The following is a 19,428-nucleotide window of genomic DNA, read 5'->3' as shown; positions in this document are numbered from 1 at the left end:
GACAAGAAAATTTAATCTGAGCGCGAACGATCGCATGAACCACACCATCGATGAGAATGAAATTTACGGTAGCAGCTCCGCCGAAGCCGATGGTGGGACTACGATCTGCTTTTCGCGACATCTCGAACGAAATGGCTCGCGCGCGGAAGAGCTGCTTTCTTGTAATCAATAAAGTTAAACCTGTAGCCACGCCCCTTTAGTAAGTGTGAGACGAGTACACAATATTTGCAGTCATACCGGACAACAAAGAGGCGGGACTAATGGGCCATCTTTATTGATTATAAGAAAACTGCTTTCCCCGCGCGCGTGGCGTTTCATTTGAAATATCGCGGAGAGCGGTCCCAGCATCGGTAGAGATGCCGCAAATTAATCTATTACTTCGATTAATCGATTATTTGTTGTGATAATCGATTAATTTTTAATCGATTACTTCCCAACGATTAATCGATTCAATAATCGACAAGAATCGAGAGTAATCGATCAATCGGGATTTTACAACAACTATTAGATTTCGATTACTTCAATTAATCGAATCATCGTTATGATAATCGATTAATTTTGATTCGATTACTACTCAACGATGAATCGATTCAATAATCGTCAAGAATCGAGAGTAATCGATTAGTTACTAATCGATTAATCGAGATTTTACGACATCTCTAAGCATCGGCAGAGTTGCTGAGCAAATTTTATTCCAAATACATATGAGATATTGGAAAATCGGTTCTTTTCAGGGCCTCCATTCTATACAAAGGAAGATTGAGGCGAGGCGAACTTTTTTCGAAGTGCAAATTAACCGCTTGGAGACGCCATAAAGTTGCCTGGCGTCCGTAGCAGAATCACGAGCGCGCGTCGGAGGGAGATGCTACAAATATGTATTCGCATGGATGATTCTTATTTGGTTTTGTTATTCCAGCCTATGGCGTGGGTCGTGTGGTCGTTAGTGATTCGAAATATGCATTATTGGGAATTAGTCGATTCTTCTCATGGACACCATTTTAAACATAGGAAAATTGAGGCGAGACGAATTTGTTCAAAGTACGACGTCGTAGCAGAATTACGTTGCCGTTCGTAGCAGAATAACGAGCGCGTATTGTAGGGAGCTGCTGCAAATATGTATTCTTGCACTGGCACTAGATTCTTCATTTCACCAAACTGTTTCACGTAGTTTACGTCGGGCGGTCGTGTCTTGTACACAACCCTTATGATTTTTTTTATTTATAAAGACTTTTTTTCACGGATATTCCGAATGTTCCAGAGGATCATCCTGTGGCCAGATAGTCCGTGTGTGGTCACAACATCAATTCCGTACTCAAGGTTCGATAATAAAAGATTCTAAAAAAAATCTCACCGCTCTACGATAAAAGTCCGTGTGTGTCACATCATCAACTCAATGTTCGACAACAAAAATTCTAAAAAAAATCCGGCGCATACACAGAGAAATGTTCGGAAACAACACTACACACAATGCAACTTGGTTGTACAACATTTGACTCCGCCCACCCGAAATCTGAGCAAAATCAAACGGGTTTGGTTTAATCCGACGAACTTTACAACTGTGAAACCTTCTGTTCAACAGTCGTGCAACTTGCCCACAGACGGTCCGACATTACTCCGACCGAATCAAATTTGCTGGGGGCGTAGTCAAAGTTGTACAACATGTTGGAACGTGTGTGGGGCGTGTAATACATCGTCCTGGGGGTGCTGCACCACACGATGCGAGTATGCCGTGCTCCATAGCTATTGCTGTTGCGCTTCAAAATATCCTAATATCTGTCTGAAGTATCCCTTGATTCACGTTAAATATATTTATAGAGTTCAATGGCTTATAAATGTCCATCGCTTTTTATGCTGTGACTGAAAAAAGCCTCATCGATAAAGGGATTCTGCATTTTTCCAGTCACTGACAAACAATTCTTATCATCTATTGCGTTGTTCGTTTCACAGCTTCAAATATAGATAGATCTCGGCCGCATTGCGCCATTGATGGTTTCAATGATTTAGTCAGAGTTTGACTTGTTTGCTGAATTTTGAAATGGGTCCTATAATGGACTTGCAGCATTGTACTTTTCCAATATTTTTGCATAATAATTCGGTGTTAAAAACTTATAGATACAGTTAATTGATCAAGCGCTACACAGTCAAATGTCTGTCTTTATAATATCTTTATTGATCTAACTCTGTAAATATTATCCGATAATTATTATAAATCGGACAATGTGCTTTAGATAAAGTTATTCAAAACATACCATTAAATGTCCACCATACAATACATTTTGTAAATTATCTTATGAAATGAGTGATTGGCGACTGAGACAAATTCTGGCAAATTGTTGGAGCCATCCCTGCATTGCACACGTTCCGTTGATATTGAATGCCCAGGGTTAAATGCACTTGAAATATATCTACTACAAGTCAATCGGTATTGAAGCTTTTACGTGGTTTTCCTTATGTGCAAACAAAAAACTACCTAGGAAACGACGTTATTTTGCTAATCTCTTCTATATTAGTTTCAACCCACAGACGTCTGTCGTTGGCTAACTCAGAGCAGAGTGAGAATAACTTTACTGCCTCATCAAGGATTAGGTTAAATAATTAGGTATAATGTCAACCACTTGAAACGCACACCCTCCTAGTGCACCATGCGGTTACTGTAGATTCAATCACTTTTATCGTAACACTCTTCAATAAGGTGATCAAAGTTTCAATAATTGTTCAGCGCCGATAATCCAGAACTTGACTTTCTATTCACTTTTCAACAGAAAACCCCAAACACTTCTCGTTCTACAAATGTAATAAAAGTTAACTCCACATCTGCTCTTCTTCCCCCGTGGATATCCCAATCCAACGTGTACTCACTTGTGCGCCACACGGGCAAATCCTCCGTAGCATCGATTGTTGGCCACATCCTCCTGCTGGCAGTCGTTTCCGTAAGCGCCAGTCTGCTCAAAGCGCGCATGCATGTCGTTATTGTGGAGGATAATTAGCTGGAAGTTGCCATTCCTGGGAGCACCTCGTACCGTCACTACCACTCGCAGCAGCACCAGCAGTATCAACACGCTACACCGGATAATCATCCTGTCGACGTTGAGCGGGATGAGTCTGAACAGTTTATGGCTCGAATTTTGCAGAACTCTCTGGGTGATGATACCCCCGACGGTCGTCCCCAGCGTCAGCGGAAGCTAATGATGCACCTGGAAAGGTAAAACGTTTGTTGAACAAAGAGATGATTCACTCTATCACAGCTCGGTAATTTGAACGCAATTTAATGTTCAGAGAATCGGGGATTTTGGTCTTCTTGTTTGACTAACAGAATGCAGCCACTTCCATCAGTGGCAATTAGCGACGTGCGAATTCGCCGCATTACCTCGCCGTTATAATCCAGTTGCAGTGACGTGGATTTTAACACCAGACTTGATTAATTAGCAGCCAGCAAGTATTCATCACCCGTCGATAAATGATTTCGAACTGATTTCATACAAAGTTTCGACTAATAGCCGCATACATCGCGAATGGATTGTTTTTCTGATAGTCTGTCTGTAGACTCAATTCCAGCGCCCAATCAATCAATTGATAGCCGATCAATCATGTTATGTATTCCCAATGTTCAGGCCTTATCCGACTAAGCTTTTCTACACATGGTTCGGCTCTGTGATAACAACTCTGATAACTACAAGAAGAGTACTTCAGCAGCCGCCACTTACTTTATCTCGGTGCTCCTGTGGCCAGTTCAGAGCCCCTTGCGAGCCACGAGTTCAATGTCAAATTACCTATTAAAGACGAGTAAGCACCACGAACAAGTCGAATTGTTGTTATTGGCACGCGGGGGTGAGGCTGAACTTCAATCGAACGTTCACATGACGTCGTTCAAGCGAGTTCGATTCCCGCACCGATTGATTTATGGACTACTTGAACAAGAGTCAATAAAAGGATTACGAAGGTTCGAACACACAATCGATAGCGTGCGATAAGACTCGGCTCAAGGGTTGATCCTCATATCATTGTCGATCGACGCAAATCATTATTTGGGCAAAATGATCTACGGTGCATGTGAACTGTGTAGCTTTCCTAATTACTGTGTATTGAATTGCTCAATAGTTAAGCTCGAACTTTATCAACCGAATAAAGGGGGTTTATTTAAATAATTACTTAAGAAAATAAAATCAAATTTCACCTCTAGAGATCATTTTGATTCTTATCAAAAAGAAGTAAGTTTACTAAACAGTTTAATTTGACCGAGGAAGGGAAATGATCGCATTAGCGAATTATGTCTGATGATGGCTGAAGAGAAATAAGCCGAAACGCGTAACGTGAAAAATACTTTTTTGTTTCCATCGTCACCGAAAAAAGCCAATCAATTTCAATTAATAAATTCCACGGTGATTAGCTCCAACCAGCTCCAACGAAAAGCGACAAAAAGCTTCCAAGCCTCTCGAAAAGAGACTTCCCAGCTTCTTGGAAGGATGTTTCCAAGCCTCTTGAATGGATGTTTCCAAGCCTATTCGAAGGAGGCTTTAGAGCATCTTGGAAAGAGGTTTTCCTAGATTTCTTACAAGTCTCTTGGAAGGAGGTTTCCGAGTCTCTTGGAAGGAGGCTTCCGGGCCATCTTAAAGGAGGCTTCCAAGCCTCTTACCTTAAAAAAAGGCTTCCGAGTCGCTTGAAAAAAGGAAACAATGCTTCCGACCTTATTGAAAGAAGGAAAGGAGGCTTGAGAGAAGGCTTCCGACCCTCTCATAAGAGGATTTCGAACCTCTTAAAAGGAGGCTTCCAAGCTTCTTTAAAGAAGGCTTTCAAGCTTCTTGGAAGGAGGCTTCCAAGCCTTTTGAAAGTAGGCTTCCAAGCTTCTTGAAAGGAGGCTTCCAAGCTTCTTGAAAGGAGGCTTCCAGACTTCTTGGAAGGAGGCTTCCGTGTCTCTTGAAAGGAGTCTTCCAAGCCTCTTGGAAGCAGGTCTCTTGAAAGGAGGCTTCCAAGCCTCTTGGAAGCAGGTCTATTGAAAGGAGGCTTCCAAGCCTCTTGAAAAGAGGCTTCAAAGTCTTTTGAAAGTAGGCTTCCAAGCTTCTTCAAAGAAGGCTTTCAAGCTTCTTGAAAGAAGGCTTTCAAGCTTCTTGGAAGGAGGCTTCCAAGCTTCTCGAAAGGAGGCTTCCAAGCTTCTTGAAAGGAGGCTTCCAAGCTTCTTGAAAGGAGGCTTCCAGACTTCTTGGAAGGAGGCTTCCGTGTCTCTTGAAAGGAGGCTTCCAAGCCTATTGGAAGCAGGTCTCTTGAAAGGAGGCTTCCAAGCTTCTCGAAAGAAGGCTTCCAAGCCTTTTGAAAGTACGCTTCCAAGCTTCTTGAAAGAAGGCTTCCAAGCTTTTTGGAAGGAGGCTTCCAAGCTTCTCGAAAGGAGGTTTCCAAGCTTTTTTTTCCAATTTCGTTTATTTGGTAGGCTCAGACGTGTATAACACTTTACGGAGCCATTGTTCTTTGTGATATATACAATCAATATCATTTAGGGGGGGTAGAAGCCAGCGTACTCGTGGTGACTCGAGGTTAGTTTACAATGTTCAAGGATGGATGGAGCTAAGGATTTGGGATCAGGAAATTTCAGCTTCTCATCCGGGCATTTGGCGTCAGTGACGATGTGGCGTGTCGTCGTGCTCGAGGAATGGTTCGACTGGGAGCATCTTCCGAATGGCAAGAGCTATGGAGCTCTACGGAACAAAAAGGCAGAGACAGAACAAAAAAAACTTTAAAGAAAGAAAAAAAAACAAAATATTAGATTTTGATGACAGAAGCACAAGGAAAACTATAAATGGCCTGCATATATACAACATCACGATCTCCCAAAACACCTCGAACTTCCCTGAAGGGTTGTTTACATCTTCCAAGCTTCTTGGAAGGAGGCTTCCAAGCCTTTTGGAAGGAGGCTTCCAAGCCTCTTGGAAGGAGGCTTCCAAGCCTCTTGAAAGAAGGCTTCCAAGCCTCTTGAAAGAAGGCTTCCAAGCCTCTTGGAAGGAGGCTCCCAAGCCTCTTGGAAGGAGGCTCCCAAGCCTCTTGGAAGGAGGCTCCCAAGCCTCTTGGAAGGAGGCTCCCAAGCCTCTTGGAAGGAGGCTCCCAAGCCTCTTGGAAGAAGGCTCCCAAGCCTCTTGGAAGGAGGCTCCCAAGCCTCTTGGAAGGAGGCTCCCAAGCCTCTTGGAAGGAGGCTCCCAAGCCTCTTGGAAGGAGGCTCCCAAGCCTCTTGGAAGGAGGCTCCCAAGCCTCTTGGAAGGAGGCTCCCAAGCCTCTTGGAAGGAGGCTCCCAAGCCTCTTGGAAGGAGGCTTCCAAGCCTCTTGGAAGGAGGCTTCCGTGCCTCTTGAAAGGAGGCTTCCGTGCCTCTTGAAATGAGGCTTCCAAGCCTCTTGGAAGGAGGCTTCCAATCCTCTTGGAAGGAAGCTTCCAAGCCTCTTGGAAGGAGGCTTCCAAGCCTCTTGGGAGGAGGCTTCCAAGCCTCTTGGAAGGAGGCTTCCAAGCCTCTTGTAAGGAGGCTCCCAAGCCTCTTGGAAGGAGGCTCCCAAGCCTCTTGGAAGGAGGCTCCCAAGCCTCTTGGAAGGAGGCTCCCAAGCCTCTTGGAAGGAGGCTTCCAAGCATCTTGGAAGGAGGCTTCCAAGCATCTTGGAAGGAGGCTTCCAAGCCTCTTGGAAGGAGGCTTTCAAGCCTCTTGGAAGGAGGCTTCCAAGCCTCTTGGAAGGAGGCTCCCAAGCCTCTTGGAAAGAGGCTTCCAAGCCTCTTGAAAGCATTCTTCCAAGCCTCTTGAAAGCATTCTTCCAAGCCTCTTGAAAGCAGGCTTCCAAGCCTCTTGAAAGCAGGCTTCCAAGCCTCTTGAAGGCAGGCTTCCAAGCTTCTTGAAGGCAGGCTTCCGAGCCTCTTGAAGGCAGGCTTCCAAGCCTCTTGAAGGCAGGCTTCCAAGCATCTTGAAAGTAGGCTTCCAAGCTTCTTGACAGAAGGCTTCCAAGCTTCTTGAAAGGAGGCTTCCAAGCTTCTTGGAAGGAGGCTTCCAAGCCTCTTGGAAGGAGGCTTCCAAGCTTCTTGAAAGGAGGCTTCCAAGCTTCTTGGAAGGAGGCTTCCAAGCTTTTTGAAGGCAGGCTTCCGAGCCTCTTGAAGGCAGGCTTCCAAGCATCTTGAAAGCAGGCTTCCAAGCCTTTTGAAAGTAGGCTTCCAAGCTTCTTCTTGAAGGCAGGCTACCAAGCCTCTTGGAGGCAGGCTTCCAAGCATCTTGAAAGCAGGCTTCCAAGTTTCTTGGAAGGCGGCTTCCAAGCTTCTTGAAAGCAGGATTCCAAGCTTCTTGGAAGGACGCTTCCAAGCTTCTTGGAAGGACGCTTCCAAGCTTCTTGGAAAGAGGCTTGCAAGCTTCTTGAAAAGGGGCTTCCAAGCTTTTTGGAAGAAGGCTTCCAAGCTTTTTGGAAGGAGGCTTCCAAGCTTCTTGGAAGGAGGCTTCCAAGCTTCTCGAAAGGAGGCTTTTAAACTCTTGAAAGAAGGCTTCCATGCCTCTTGGAAGGAGGCTTCCAAGCCTTTTCGAAGGAGGCTTCCAAGCCTATTGAAAACAGGCTTCCAAGCCTATTGAAAACAGGGCTCCAAGCCTTTTGAAAGCAGACTTCCAAGCTTTTTGAAAGCAAGCTTCCAAGCCTTTTGAAGGCAGGCTTCCAAGCTTCTTGAAGGCAGACTTACAAGCCTCTTGAAGGCAGGCTTCCAAGCCTCTTGAAAGCAGGCTTCCAAGCATCTTGAAAGCACGCTTCCAAGCCTTTTGAAAGGAGGCTTCCAAGCTTCTTGAAAACAGGCTTCCAAGCCTCTTGAAAACAGGCTTCCAAGCCTCTTAAAAACAGGCTTCCAAGCCTTTTGAAAGCAGGCTTCCAAGCCTTTTGAAAGCATGCTTCCAAGCCTCTTGAAAGCAGGCTTCCAAGCCTCTTGAAGGCAGGCTTGGAAGTTCCTCGAAAAAAGGCTTTCGAGCCCCCTAAAAGAAAGCTTTTGATCCCCTTGAAAGAAGAATTCTGATCCCCTTGAAAGGAGGCTTTCGAGACCATTTAAAGGGGATTTTGGAGTTTCTTGAAAGAAGGTTTTGGAGATTCTTGAAATGAGGCTTCGAAACTTCTTAGAAGAAAACTTCCGAGCTTCTTGAAAAGTGGTTTTCGAGCCTCTTGAAAGGAGCCTTCGAAGCATCTAAGAAGAAGGCTTTGGAGCCTCTAGAAAGGTGGCTTAAGAGCATCTTGAAAAGCGGTTTTGAACCCACTTGAAAGAAGGCTTTTCAGACTCTTGAAAGGAGGTTTCAGTACCTTTTGCAATGAAGTTTCGGAGCGTTTTGAAAGGAAGCTTCGGAGGTTTTGGAAAGAAGGCTTTGGAACCTAGTCAAACTTTCGAGCAACATGGAATGAGGCTTCCGAGACATTTAGAAGGAAGCCGCTTACAGTGAAGCTACTGAAATTTTCGGAAAAAAAGATCTTCGTGTCTCTTAAATGGCGGCTTTCTTTTAAATTTAAGATTTTTCAGATTCACATACTCAATATATCATTCAACATTTTGACTCCTTTTGTCCGATATATTGTTAGTCCAATATTTTTAGCTAGTTGGGCCGGTTTCAAAAGTCTTTGATTTACTGATCCCCATGAATATTATGTACAATACAAAGTTTTAGAATAATAAAATATACAATTATCAAAACTGTGTCATTGAGTTTTACCTTTCCCGTACAACAAAGTTGTACCAAAAGGCTTTATGATTGCTACAAATAAGAACTGTATGTTTGTATGTGTACAAATGTTGTAGACACACTTTTTGGAACTTAGCATTGGAGCTTACTCGCAACAAGCTGCATTCGACGGGGAATGCGGTCCCATTGTTTGCTATTAAAAGTTGGCCCGTTCGGACATTGTATTTAAGAATTATTGAAAAATTATTGTTATTTTCCCAAGGGTGACCGCTTGGAAAAAAAAAATGGTGGCAATTCATTTTAATCAATGCAAAAACATTCAAAATGATCAAAATATGTGATCTGTTCCCTTAAAGACTTTTTTTTAACCTTCTAAAGTGATTTTTACAATATATGTATTTTATAATACACGAGAAGGCATCATCACTGCTAGGTGGATTATTCTGGTTTTTTAATTGGAATGGTAATACATCCGCCAATACGCATTCTTGTCCAAGGTCTCCCTCGCGGCAAGCGAAGGTACCCCTAGGGGTACATGTAACTCAGAAAAACTCCTTACGTAATTAGTGTACGGCCCCTATAAAATGATTTCCGTTTTTCTTCCACACACAAAACATCATAAGTTAGTCAAAAATCCGCTTGGTGCGGTTTGGCTGAACCCCGACCAGATAGTGTATTGCATATTCAAATAGTCCTGTACTTCATTCATAAAGCAGCACATACCTATCCTAATTGTACCAATCTGACGAGCAACGTCATTTGCCAATCACAATCCGCTCAGCGGATATGTGAGATCATGCGGACAGATGACACGACCGTCACTCCGACCTCGTCATAAACTTCAATTCTGCCCGGCAAACGATGGATATTGATTGATTCATCTCAGTTCGACGTTCCCGCCCCAATTCGGAGAACGTGGACATCGCCAAACGAACGGTGACTTCCTTAGCGACAATTCCTATTTTTAATTTCATGAACTGATGACGACAAAGACTGCCGCTAGCTGACTATGTTGTGTCTGGGACTAATGGCAAAACTCGTGACATGTAGACTAAAAAGCATGAGCATGTCATTGGCATCTTTGGCGGTCGCGCGCCTTTAACGACTATTTTCGGATCCTTTTACAACTGCTATGTGCTATCAACACGAGTTTGGAATTTTAAAGTGGATTGTGGCGGCTGAATGATGGCACGATTCTTCGGAAGACAAACTTTCCCCGACGAGAAAGTGCAACTTTTCCACAAAGAGAATTCTTATATTCAATGGTGGTTTTCCGAAGAAAAAAATGATGAAACATGTTCCAGAACTACACTCAACTCCCTTATGCACGGTTTCTTTTGCCTATGTTGTTGCTATTAAAAAAAAACGTACTTTAATAAATGCCAAGTACGCGTAAAAACAGAATTGAGTGTTTGTACTGCGAACATACACGCAGCATTCTCCAACATTAGCATTCTCTGCATTATTTCCAACTTACGAGAAGCTGTGGATCCGATGAAACCATTTCTGCATTGGAATATCATTTTAAAAGGAGGATCTCAAATGCGCTCACACTTGTTTTCCTCGCTTGAACTTTCATAAGGATTTTATTTTTTCTTAACAATAATATGTGGTTCTAAGTTAAAATGACATTAGAATTGATTCCTGTAACGCTTTTTAAACTCAGCATATTAATTAATGTGTGTTACTTCATCGGTGCGCTTTAGATCATTCTCTTCTGAGGTGCTTCTAGCTGTTAGAAAAACGGTTTGCCTCTCAAACGTGCAAAGGCAAAGATTTGTTCGTAAATTACGTTCACCGAATACTTAGTATAGAATAAAGGAAAAAAACGGATGCAGCTCTTGATGAAACATCAAAAGGAGTTACCATGTTGATACATTTCGCGTTATTTTACTTAGTACCATTAGCTCCCCATTGGCTACGGCTTCAACAAATAAAGTGAATTGATTTGATGACGATGTTAATTGCAAGGTAATGCGGTAGTCAAGGTGGTACATAATAAGGGTGAAGGTTTGGTTGAGTACCAAAACATAGTTTTGGAAGTATTCTGCCCATGATCGCATATTTGTAGCATTTGCATTTTTGTCGATTTTGAGGTAAGCTCATGAATCATCTCCAAATTGCTAGTTCTTCCAGCTGACCAGGGGAAATAAGAAAGCTGGTTCCAAAAAACTTGAAAAAACTACCAAGTTGTTTTGTAACATTAAACAAAGTGATCGCATAACCGTAACACCAGAAAACTTTATTGCCAGTACGCCATGTACTGAGTGCAAAAAATTTCGAAATAAGTTTTCATTCAAATACCAAGTAATGGAAATGTTTCTACCGAAGATTCCAGCTGGATAATGTTTTTGTGCAATTTTTGGGAATTTTTAAAAATTCATTGAGATTTCCATACTTTTGCATACCTATCACAAACTTCATTGTTCCATTTATCCCATGCCTACTTTTGTCGATTGTTACAAATATGCGATCATAGGCAGTATTGCTGCAATACAAACATTATATTACTGCAGAATTATTTGAATAGAATAGAATAAATCTATCAAATAGCGATCGGTACACGGAAACAAGAGCAGCCGAAAAACAAACCCACTGTAGGAAGCAAAAAAAGAAGAACAAGTGATTACTGAGGCGCAGGAAGGTGTTTTTTTTTTTTTTTTTTTTTTAACGAAGGTAATGGAAATCTGCAAACAGACACCTGGGGAGGCGAACCCAGGTAGTGTGGGTGGGGATGGGATCACCACTCCCGACCCACTAAAACCAACTCCTTCCTCTCCAGTCATTCCCCCGGCCCGCAATTAAGCAATACTTCGGGGGATGACTATTGGGCATTGCGCCCCCTGCATGACGTACACAAGTGCACGTATGCGCCTCAACTCTTCGACACTCCCCATGCAACACATTTGCACAAGACACACTGGCACCACCTGTGCCCCAACACTCACCTGCCTATGCCGCTTGAATGACTGCAAGGATCAAATTTATAGGTACCCTGCAGAGGGTACCCCATGCCGCCATCTCACAACATAGACAGTCCTCACTCAGTGTGGTGTTCACCCCGTCCTGCAACAGGGTGGCACCACTTGTCTACCAAGCCGGAGGCGACCCTAGGTTGGTGGCTCCTATGCCGCTCCTACCTCAGCTACGAGGCAGACCCTTTCATGTCTCCTATTTCTGAGGTGCCGCAGAGGCATCAACCCCCCGACACTCCTGCCAGTTATAGCGAGACTTTCGTATCCCCTACTTCTGAGGTGCCGCAGAGGTATCTGCCCCCCGACACTCCTGCCAGGCCTAGCGAGACTTCACTCATTCCGTCCCTGACAGCCGGATCACACTACTGCCTAAGCAGCCACACTGACCATACGTACCATGCGAGTCTGACTTGTGTGCCCGCTCATACATTCAGTCCCGATCGCTTGCACCACTTGTGCACCACTCTCTTTGACATTCAGTCACTCACTCAGTGGGGGTTGTAATACCCCCATCTCCCATTTTTTTCCACTCTGTGCACCTCCTGTGCATCGTTTGGGCGTGGAACACCCGGCACGTCAGACGTGCCTAACACTCACCTACCCAGGCTTTGATACTGCCAATAGGTCACCATTAGGTACTATGCCGGTAGCACCCGCCCATTGACATTTCGAAGCCCAGGTAGTCCTCAGCCAATGTGGTGGTCTCCCCATCCTGGAACGGGGTCGCCTCACTACCTTACATGTCTCCGATTTCTGAGGTGCCGCAGAAGCATCAACCCCCCGACACTCCTGCCAGACGCAGCGAGACTTTCGTGTCCCCTACTTCTGAGGTGCCGCAGAGGTATCTGCCCCCCGACACTCCTGCCAGGCCTCACCAGACTTCAGTCATTCTAACACTACCGACCATGCGTACCATGCGAGACTTACTTGTGTGCTCACCCATACACTCGGTCCCTCATTCTGTGGGGGTATTACGAGTAATACCCCCAACTCCCATTCGCTTGCACCACATGTGCGCCACATGTGCACCACTTGGGGGTGTGTGCGGGTACCACCCACTGCCACCCGCTTGCCGCCGAAGCAGCCCTCACTCTGTGGAACCTCCACAGCCTCCGTTAACGACCTGGCTAATTGTTTCACCCCCCAGGCCATTCATCCCTTCGGCACGGGTCGCCTGACACCTTGGGATTCGGGGTTAGGGGCTTGCATGCTTTAAGCAGCACACGGTCGCTTGATAAGGTTTGCTTGCGGATATGTGGTTTTTGGGAGGGAATTAACAGCGCCCCCTGTTAACCCCACCACTTCCTAGGCAGAACCCCCTGACTCACAGACGGCTGGGGAGGGGTCGTCAAGCCCTTGGACATGGTCCCTGCTGCCCGGACGCAGGAAGGTGTGTGGTATAGAATCTGTGCGATATGAATACCCTTACAATAGAGATGTCAATAGTAGCATAACATTCATCCACTAAGCCACCCACCGTTAGGCAACATTCACCTCAACGGATGCATCACCCAGGGCTCAGCATGCCATGATTTCTCCCCTTTCTCAGCTCGACCATCAATGTAAACACACGCCATTTCTTAGCCAACCTCCCTCTCCGATACCAGTGACCAGCCGAATACGGACCGGCGGAATGGCAAACTCTACAGAAGGAATAGAGCAGAATGATATGCGGAGGTTTTATGAGCATATGTTCTTGGGCTTTGCTGACGATATCGATACTATCGGGATTGATCACCGTACCGTGGAAGAGGCTTTTGTGTCAAACATAGCCCTTGTCCTCACAAGTTCCAATTCTCACGTTTCCATGCGTCTTCCGATGACAATCGACCGCCAGTTAAGAGTTCCGTACTTCGCTGGTAGTGTAGCCTGGTCACTGTTGTCCTTCTGACATCAGCTAAAGCAGCGGTTCTCAACCTTTCTCTTGAGAGGAACTTCGCACTTTTGAATTAATTGAGGTAACCCCTATTTTTTGCTATAAATGAAAATAAGTGTAACTCATAAGATGAACTGAAAATTATCGGAATATATAACTCTCCATAAAGTTGGCTGAAATGTTCATTATTCCGAGCTCTTGAAGAGAAGCTTCCGAGCCTTTTGAAAGGCGGTTTTCCAGCCACTTAAAAGGAAGCTTTTAAGCATCTTGAAATGGTGCCTCCAAGCGTATTGAACGTAGGCTTCCAAGCTCCTAGAAAGATGAATTCCAAGCCATTGAAAATAGACATCCGAGCATCTCCAAAGGAGACTTCCGAGCCTCTTGAAAGGAGGCTTCCGAGCCTCTTGAAAGGAGGCTTCCGAGCCTCTTGAAAGGAGGCTTCCGAGCCTCTTGAAAGGAGGCTTCCGAGCCTCTTGAAAGGAGGCTTCCGAGTCTCTTGAAAGGAGGCTTCCGAGCCTCTTGAAAGGAGGTTTCCGAGCCTCTTGAAAGGAGGCTTCCGAGCCTTTTGAAAGGAGACTTCCGAGCCTCTTGAATGGAAGCTTCCGAGCCTCTTGAAAGAAGGCTTCTGATCCTCTTGAAAGGAAGCTTCTCTGCCTCTTGGAATGAGGCTTATGAGCCTATTGAAACAAGGCTTCCGAGCCTTTTGAAAGGAGGTTTCCGAGCCTCTTGAAAGGAGGTTTCCGAGCCTCTTGAAAGAAGGCTTCCGAGCCTCTTGAAAGCAGGCTCTGAGCCTCTTGAAAGGAGGCTTCCTGAGCCTCTTGAAAGGAGGCTCTGAGCCTCTTGAAAGGAGGCTTCCGGGCCTCTTGAAAGGAGGCTTCTGGGCCTCTTGAAAGGAGGCTTCCTGGCCTCTTGAAAGGAGGCTTCCTGGCCTCTTGAAAGGAGGCTTCTGGGCCTCTTTAAAGGAGGCTTCCGGCCTCTTGAAGGAGGCTTCCGGGCCTCTTGAAAGGAGGCTTCCTGGCCTCTTGAAAGGAGGCTTCCTGGCCTCTTGAAAGGAGGCTTCCGGGCCTCTTGAAAGGAGGCTTCCGGGCCTCTTGAAAGGAGGCTTCCGGGCCTCTTGAAAGGAGGCTTCCGGGCCTCTTGAAAGGAGGCTTTCGGGCCTCTTGAAAGGAGGTTTTCGGACTTCTTGAAAGGAGGCTTTCAGGCCTCTTGAAAGGAGGCTTTTGGGCTGCTTGAAAGGAGGCTTTCGGGCCTCTTGAAAAGAGGCTTTCGGGCCTCTTGAAAGGAGGCTTTCGGGTCTCTTGAAAGGAGGCTGTCGGGTCTCTTGGGCCTCTTGAAAGGAGGCTTCCGGGCCTCTTGAAAGGAGGCTTCCGGGCCTCTTGAAAGGAGGCTTCCGAGCCCCTTGAAAAGAGGCTTCTGGACCTCTTGAAAAGAGGCTTCCGGGCCTCTTGAAAGGAGGCTTCCGGGCCTCTTGAAAGGAGGCTTCCGGGCCTCTTGAAAGGAGGCTTCCGGGCCTCTTGAAAGGAGGCTTCCGGGCCTCTTGAAAGGAGGCTTCCTGGCTTCTTGAAAGGAGGCTTCCGGGCCTCTTGAAAGGAGGCTTCCGGGCCTCTTGAAAGGAGGCTTCCGGGCCTCTTGAAAGGAGGCTTCCGGGCCTCTTGAAAGGAGGCTTCCGGGCCTCTTGAAAGGAGGCTTCCGGGCCTCTTGAAAGGAGGCTTCTGGCCTCTTGAAAGGAGGCTTCTGGGCCTCTTGAAAGGAGGCTTCCGGGCCTCTTGAAAGGAGGCTTCTGGCCTCTTGAAAGGAGGCTCTGGGCCTCTTGAAAGGAGGCTTCGGGCCTCTTGAAAGGAGGCTTCCGGGCCTCTTGAAAGGAGGCTTCCGGCCTCTTGAAAGGAGGCTTCCGGGCCTCTTGAAAGGAGGCTTCGGGCCTCTTGAAAGGAGGCTTCCGGGCCTCTTGAAAGGAGGCTTTCGGGTCTCTTGAAAGGAGGCTTTCGGGTCTCTTGAATGTAAGTTTTTGAACCTCTTGAAAGGAGGCTTCCGGGCCTCTTGAAAGGAGGCTTCCGGGCCTCTTGAAAGGAGGCTTCCGGGCCTCTTGAAAGGAGGCTCGGAAGCCTCCTTTCAAAAGGAGGCTTCTGGGCCTCTTGAAAGGAGGCTTCCGGGCCTCTTGAAAGGAGACTTCTGGCCTCTTGAAAGGAGGCTTCCGGGCCTCTTGAAAGGAGGCTTCTGAGCCTCTTGAAAGGAGGCTTCCGGGCCTCTTGAAAGGAGGCTTCCTGGCCTCTTGAAAGGAGGCTTCCGGGCCTCTTGAAAGGAGGCTTCCTGGCCTCTTGAAAGGAGGCTTCCTGGGCCTCTTGAAAGGAGGCTTCCGGGCCTCTTGAAAGGAGGCTTCTGGCCTCTTGAAAGGAGGCTTCCAGGCCTCTTGAAAGGAGGCTTCTGGCCTCTTGAAAGGAGGCTTCCGGGCCTCTTGAAAGGAGGCTTCTGGCCTCTTGAAAGGAGGCTTCCGGGCCTCTTGAAAGGAGGCTTCTGGCCTCTTGAAAGGAGGCTTCCGGGCCTCTTGAAAGGAGGCTTCTGGCCTCTTGAAAGGAGGCTTCCTGGCCTCTTGAAAGGAGGCTTCCGGGCCTCTTGAAAGGAGGCTTCGGGCCTCTTGAAAGGAGGCTTCCGGGCCTCTTGAAAGGAGGACTCTGGGCCTGTTGAAAGGAGGCTTCCGGGCCTCTTGGAAGGAGGCTGCCGGGCCTGTTGAAAGGAGGCTTCCTAGCCTGTTGAAAGGAGGCTTCCGAGCCTCTTGAAAGGAGGCTTCCGGGCCTCTTGAAAGGAGGCTTCCGGGCCTCTTGAAAGGAGGCTTCCGGGCCTCTTGAAAGGAGGCTTCCTGGCCTCTTGAAAGGAGGCTTCCGGGCCTCTTGAAAGGAGGCTTCCGGGCCTCTTGAAAGGAGGCTTCCTGAGCCTCTTGAAAGGAGGCTTCCGGGCCTCTTGAAAGGAGGCTTCGGGCCTCTTGAAAGGAGGCTTCCGGGCCTCTTGAAAGGAGGCTTCTGGCCTCTTGAAAGGAGGCTTCCGGGCCTCTTGAAAGGAGGCCTGGGCCTCTTGAAAGGAGGCTTCCGGGCCTCTTGAAAGGAGGCTTCCTGGCCTCTTGAAAGGAGGCTTCGGGCCTCTTGAAAGGAGGCTTCCTGGCCTCTTGAAAGGAGGCTTCCGGCCCTCTTGAAAGGAGGCTTCCTTGCCTCTTGAAAGGAGGCTTCCGGGCCTCTTGAAAGGAGGCTTCCGGGCCTCTTGAAAGGAGGCTTCTGGCCTCTTGAAAGGAGGCCTGGCCTCTTGAACGGAGGCTTCCGGGCCTCTTGAAAGGAGGCTTTCGGGCCTCTTGAAAGGAGGCTTCCGGGCCTCTTGAAAGGAGGCTTCCGGGCCTCTTGAAAGGAGGCTTCCGGGCCTCTTGAAAGGAGGCTTCCGGGCCTCTTGAAAGGAGGCTTCCGGGCCTCTTGAAAGGATGCTTCCGGGCCTCTTGAAAGGAGGCTTCTGGGCCTCTTGAAAGGAGGCTTCCGGGCCTCTTGAAAGGAGGCTTTCGGGTCTCTTGAAAGGAGGCTTTCGGGTCTCTTGAATGTAAGTTTTTGAACCTCTTGAAAGGAGGTTTCCGGGCCTCTTGAAAGGAGGCTTCCGGGCCTCTTGAAAGGAGGCTTCCGGGCTTCTTGAAAGGAGGCTTCCGGGCCTCTTGAAAGGAGGCTTCCGGGCCTCTTGAAAGGAGACTTCCGGGCCTCTTGAAAGGAGGCTTCCGGGCCTCTTGAAAGGAGGCTTCCGGGCCTCTTGAAAGGAGGCTTCCGGGCCTCTTGAAAGGAGGCTTCCGGGCCTCTTGAAAGGAGGCTTCCGGGCCTCTTGAAAGGCGCCCTTCGGGCCTCTTGACAGGTGGCTTCCGGGCCTCTTGAAAGGAGTCCTCCGGGCCTCCTGAAAGGAGGCTTCGAGGCCGCTTGAAAGGAGGCTTCCGGGCCTCTTGAAAGGAGGCTTCCAGGCCTCTTGAAAGGAGGCTTCCGGGCCTCTTGAAAGGAGGCTTCCGGGCCTCTTGAAAGGAGGCTTCCGGGCCTCTTGAAAGGAGGCTTCCTGGCCTCTTGTAAGGAGGCTTCCGGGCCTCTTGAAAGGAGGCTTCCGGGCCTCTTGAAAGGAGGCTTCCGGGCCTCTTGAAAGGAGGCTTTCGGGCCTCTTGAAAGGAGGCTTCCGGGCCTCTTGAAAGGAGGCTTCCGGGCCTCTTGAAAGGAGGCTTCCGGGCCTCTTGAAAGGAGGCTTCCGGGCCTCTTGAAAGGAGGCTTCCGGGCCTCTTGAAAGGAGGCTTCCGGGCCTCTTGAAAGGAGGCTTTCGGGTCTCTTGAAAGGAGGCTTTCGGGTCTCTTGAATGTAAGTTTTTGAACCTCTTGAAAGGAGGCTTCCGGGCCTCTTGAAAGGAGGCTTCCGGGCCTCTTGAAAGGAGGCTTCCGGGCCTCTTGAAAGGAGGCTTCCGGGCCTCTTGAAAGGAGGCTTCCGGGCCTCTTGAAAGGAGGCTTCCGTACCTTTTGAAAGGAGGCTTCCGGGCCTCTTGAAAGGAGGCTTCCGGGCCTCTTGAAAGGAGGCTTCCGGGCCTCTTGAAAGGAGGCTTCCGGGCCTCTTGAAAGGAGGCTTCCGGGCCTCTTGAAAGGAGACTTCTGGGCCTCTTGAAAGGAGGCTTCCGGGCCTCTTGAAAGGAGGCTTCCGGGCCTCTTGAAAGGAGGCTTCCGAGCCTCTTGAAGGGAGGCTTCCGAGCCTCTTGAATGGAGGCTTCTAAGCCTATTATAGGGAGGCCTCATGGCCTCTTGAAAGGAGGCTTCCGGGCCTCTTGAAAGGAGGCTTCCGGGCCTCTTGAAAGGAGGCTTCCGGGCCTCTTGAAAGGAGGCTTCCGGGCCTCTTGAAAGGAGGCTTCCGGGCCTCTTGAAAGGAGGCTTCCGGGCCTCTTGAAAGGAGGCTTCCGGGCCTCTTGAAAGGAGGCTTCCGGGCCTCTTGAAAGGAGGCTTTAGGGTCTCTTGAATGTAAGTTTTTGAACCTTTTGAAAGGAGGCTTCCAATACTCTTGAAAGGAGTACTCTGTAATACATTTATGTTGCCAAAATCGATTGGTTTTTGTTTTCTCATGATACTTCAACGTTTCTTCACTTTTTGTCTAGCTAGACACACTGTGACCCTTTTTTACACAAATTTTAAAATTTTAAAATTTTTTTAACTTTAATTTTTTTTTCTTCGGTTCTCGAATTTCTTTTACGAAAATTTCGATATTTAGGTTTAGGGGTCTAACCATTTTTTTACGAGGATTACGATATTTCATAGTTTATAAGCAATATTCAAAATAAAAAAAAATAAATAAATAAATTTGTGTTGCTAAAATCGAATGGTTGTTGCAAAATCTAATGTTGCCAAAATCGAATGGGGTCTGTACTTAGAAGGATGCTTCCGAACGTGTAGACTCCAAATTTTTGTTCAGAGGCATATTCTTAACATAACATTCAACATTTTGTTATGATCAAGTAGATTACATAGGAGATTTTTAAATCTTGGTCATGAGTCGTCTTGTCCTTTTGATCTTTTGTCCCACATCCCTTTATCCACTGTGCTGGTTTTAAAGCGCAGGATTCATTAGTCTTTGAGTTACTAATCCGATGCATGTTATGTTTTGATTAAAATTGTAATATATTCGCCATTACGCATTTTGTCTGAGGTACCTCCTGGGCCCGGCGAAGGTACCCCCGGGGGACCAGTACCCCAGGTTGAGAACCGCTGAGCTAGAGTGTGGAGGTGAGATCTGAGTACCTGCCTAGAATGTGGTGGGGTTTGACAGTGGGCTCTGTTGAACTTCTATAAAAATCTGCATGTATAACGCTCATTATGCCTAACGTACTTATGCCCAGGGTTGTGAATATTCCACATAACTGGATATTGTTTTCATTTTTTTATTTT

The 19,428-nt window shown here is 47.2% G+C and overlaps 1 protein-coding gene across 2 annotated transcripts in view; it reads right to left on the bottom strand.

The window, feature by feature from the left end:
• The window catches only part of LOC134227996 (protein 5NUC-like), a 62,820-nt gene that overhangs the window by 22,664 nt on the left and 20,728 nt on the right, over window positions 1-19,428 (bottom strand). Inside the window, exons 1-2 of one of the 2 annotated variants that reach the window (XM_062709752.1) lie at window positions 3,368-3,516; window positions 2,860-3,194 (exon numbers count right to left, since the gene is read on the bottom strand). In XM_062709752.1, coding sequence (XP_062565736.1) covers window positions 2,860-3,077 — 218 coding nt within the window. In that variant the 5' untranslated portion in view covers window positions 3,078-3,194; window positions 3,368-3,516. Of the gene's footprint in view, window positions 1-2,859; window positions 3,195-3,367; window positions 3,517-19,428 lie in introns of those variants that run through there. The other variant, XM_062709751.1, reaches the window with a different exon arrangement.

Source organism: Armigeres subalbatus, chromosome 3 (genome assembly GCF_024139115.2).
Source record: "Armigeres subalbatus isolate Guangzhou_Male chromosome 3, GZ_Asu_2, whole genome shotgun sequence".
Taxonomy (NCBI): Eukaryota; Metazoa; Arthropoda; class Insecta; order Diptera; family Culicidae; genus Armigeres; species Armigeres subalbatus.
This window is presented reverse-complemented; position numbering and strand designations above follow the sequence as displayed.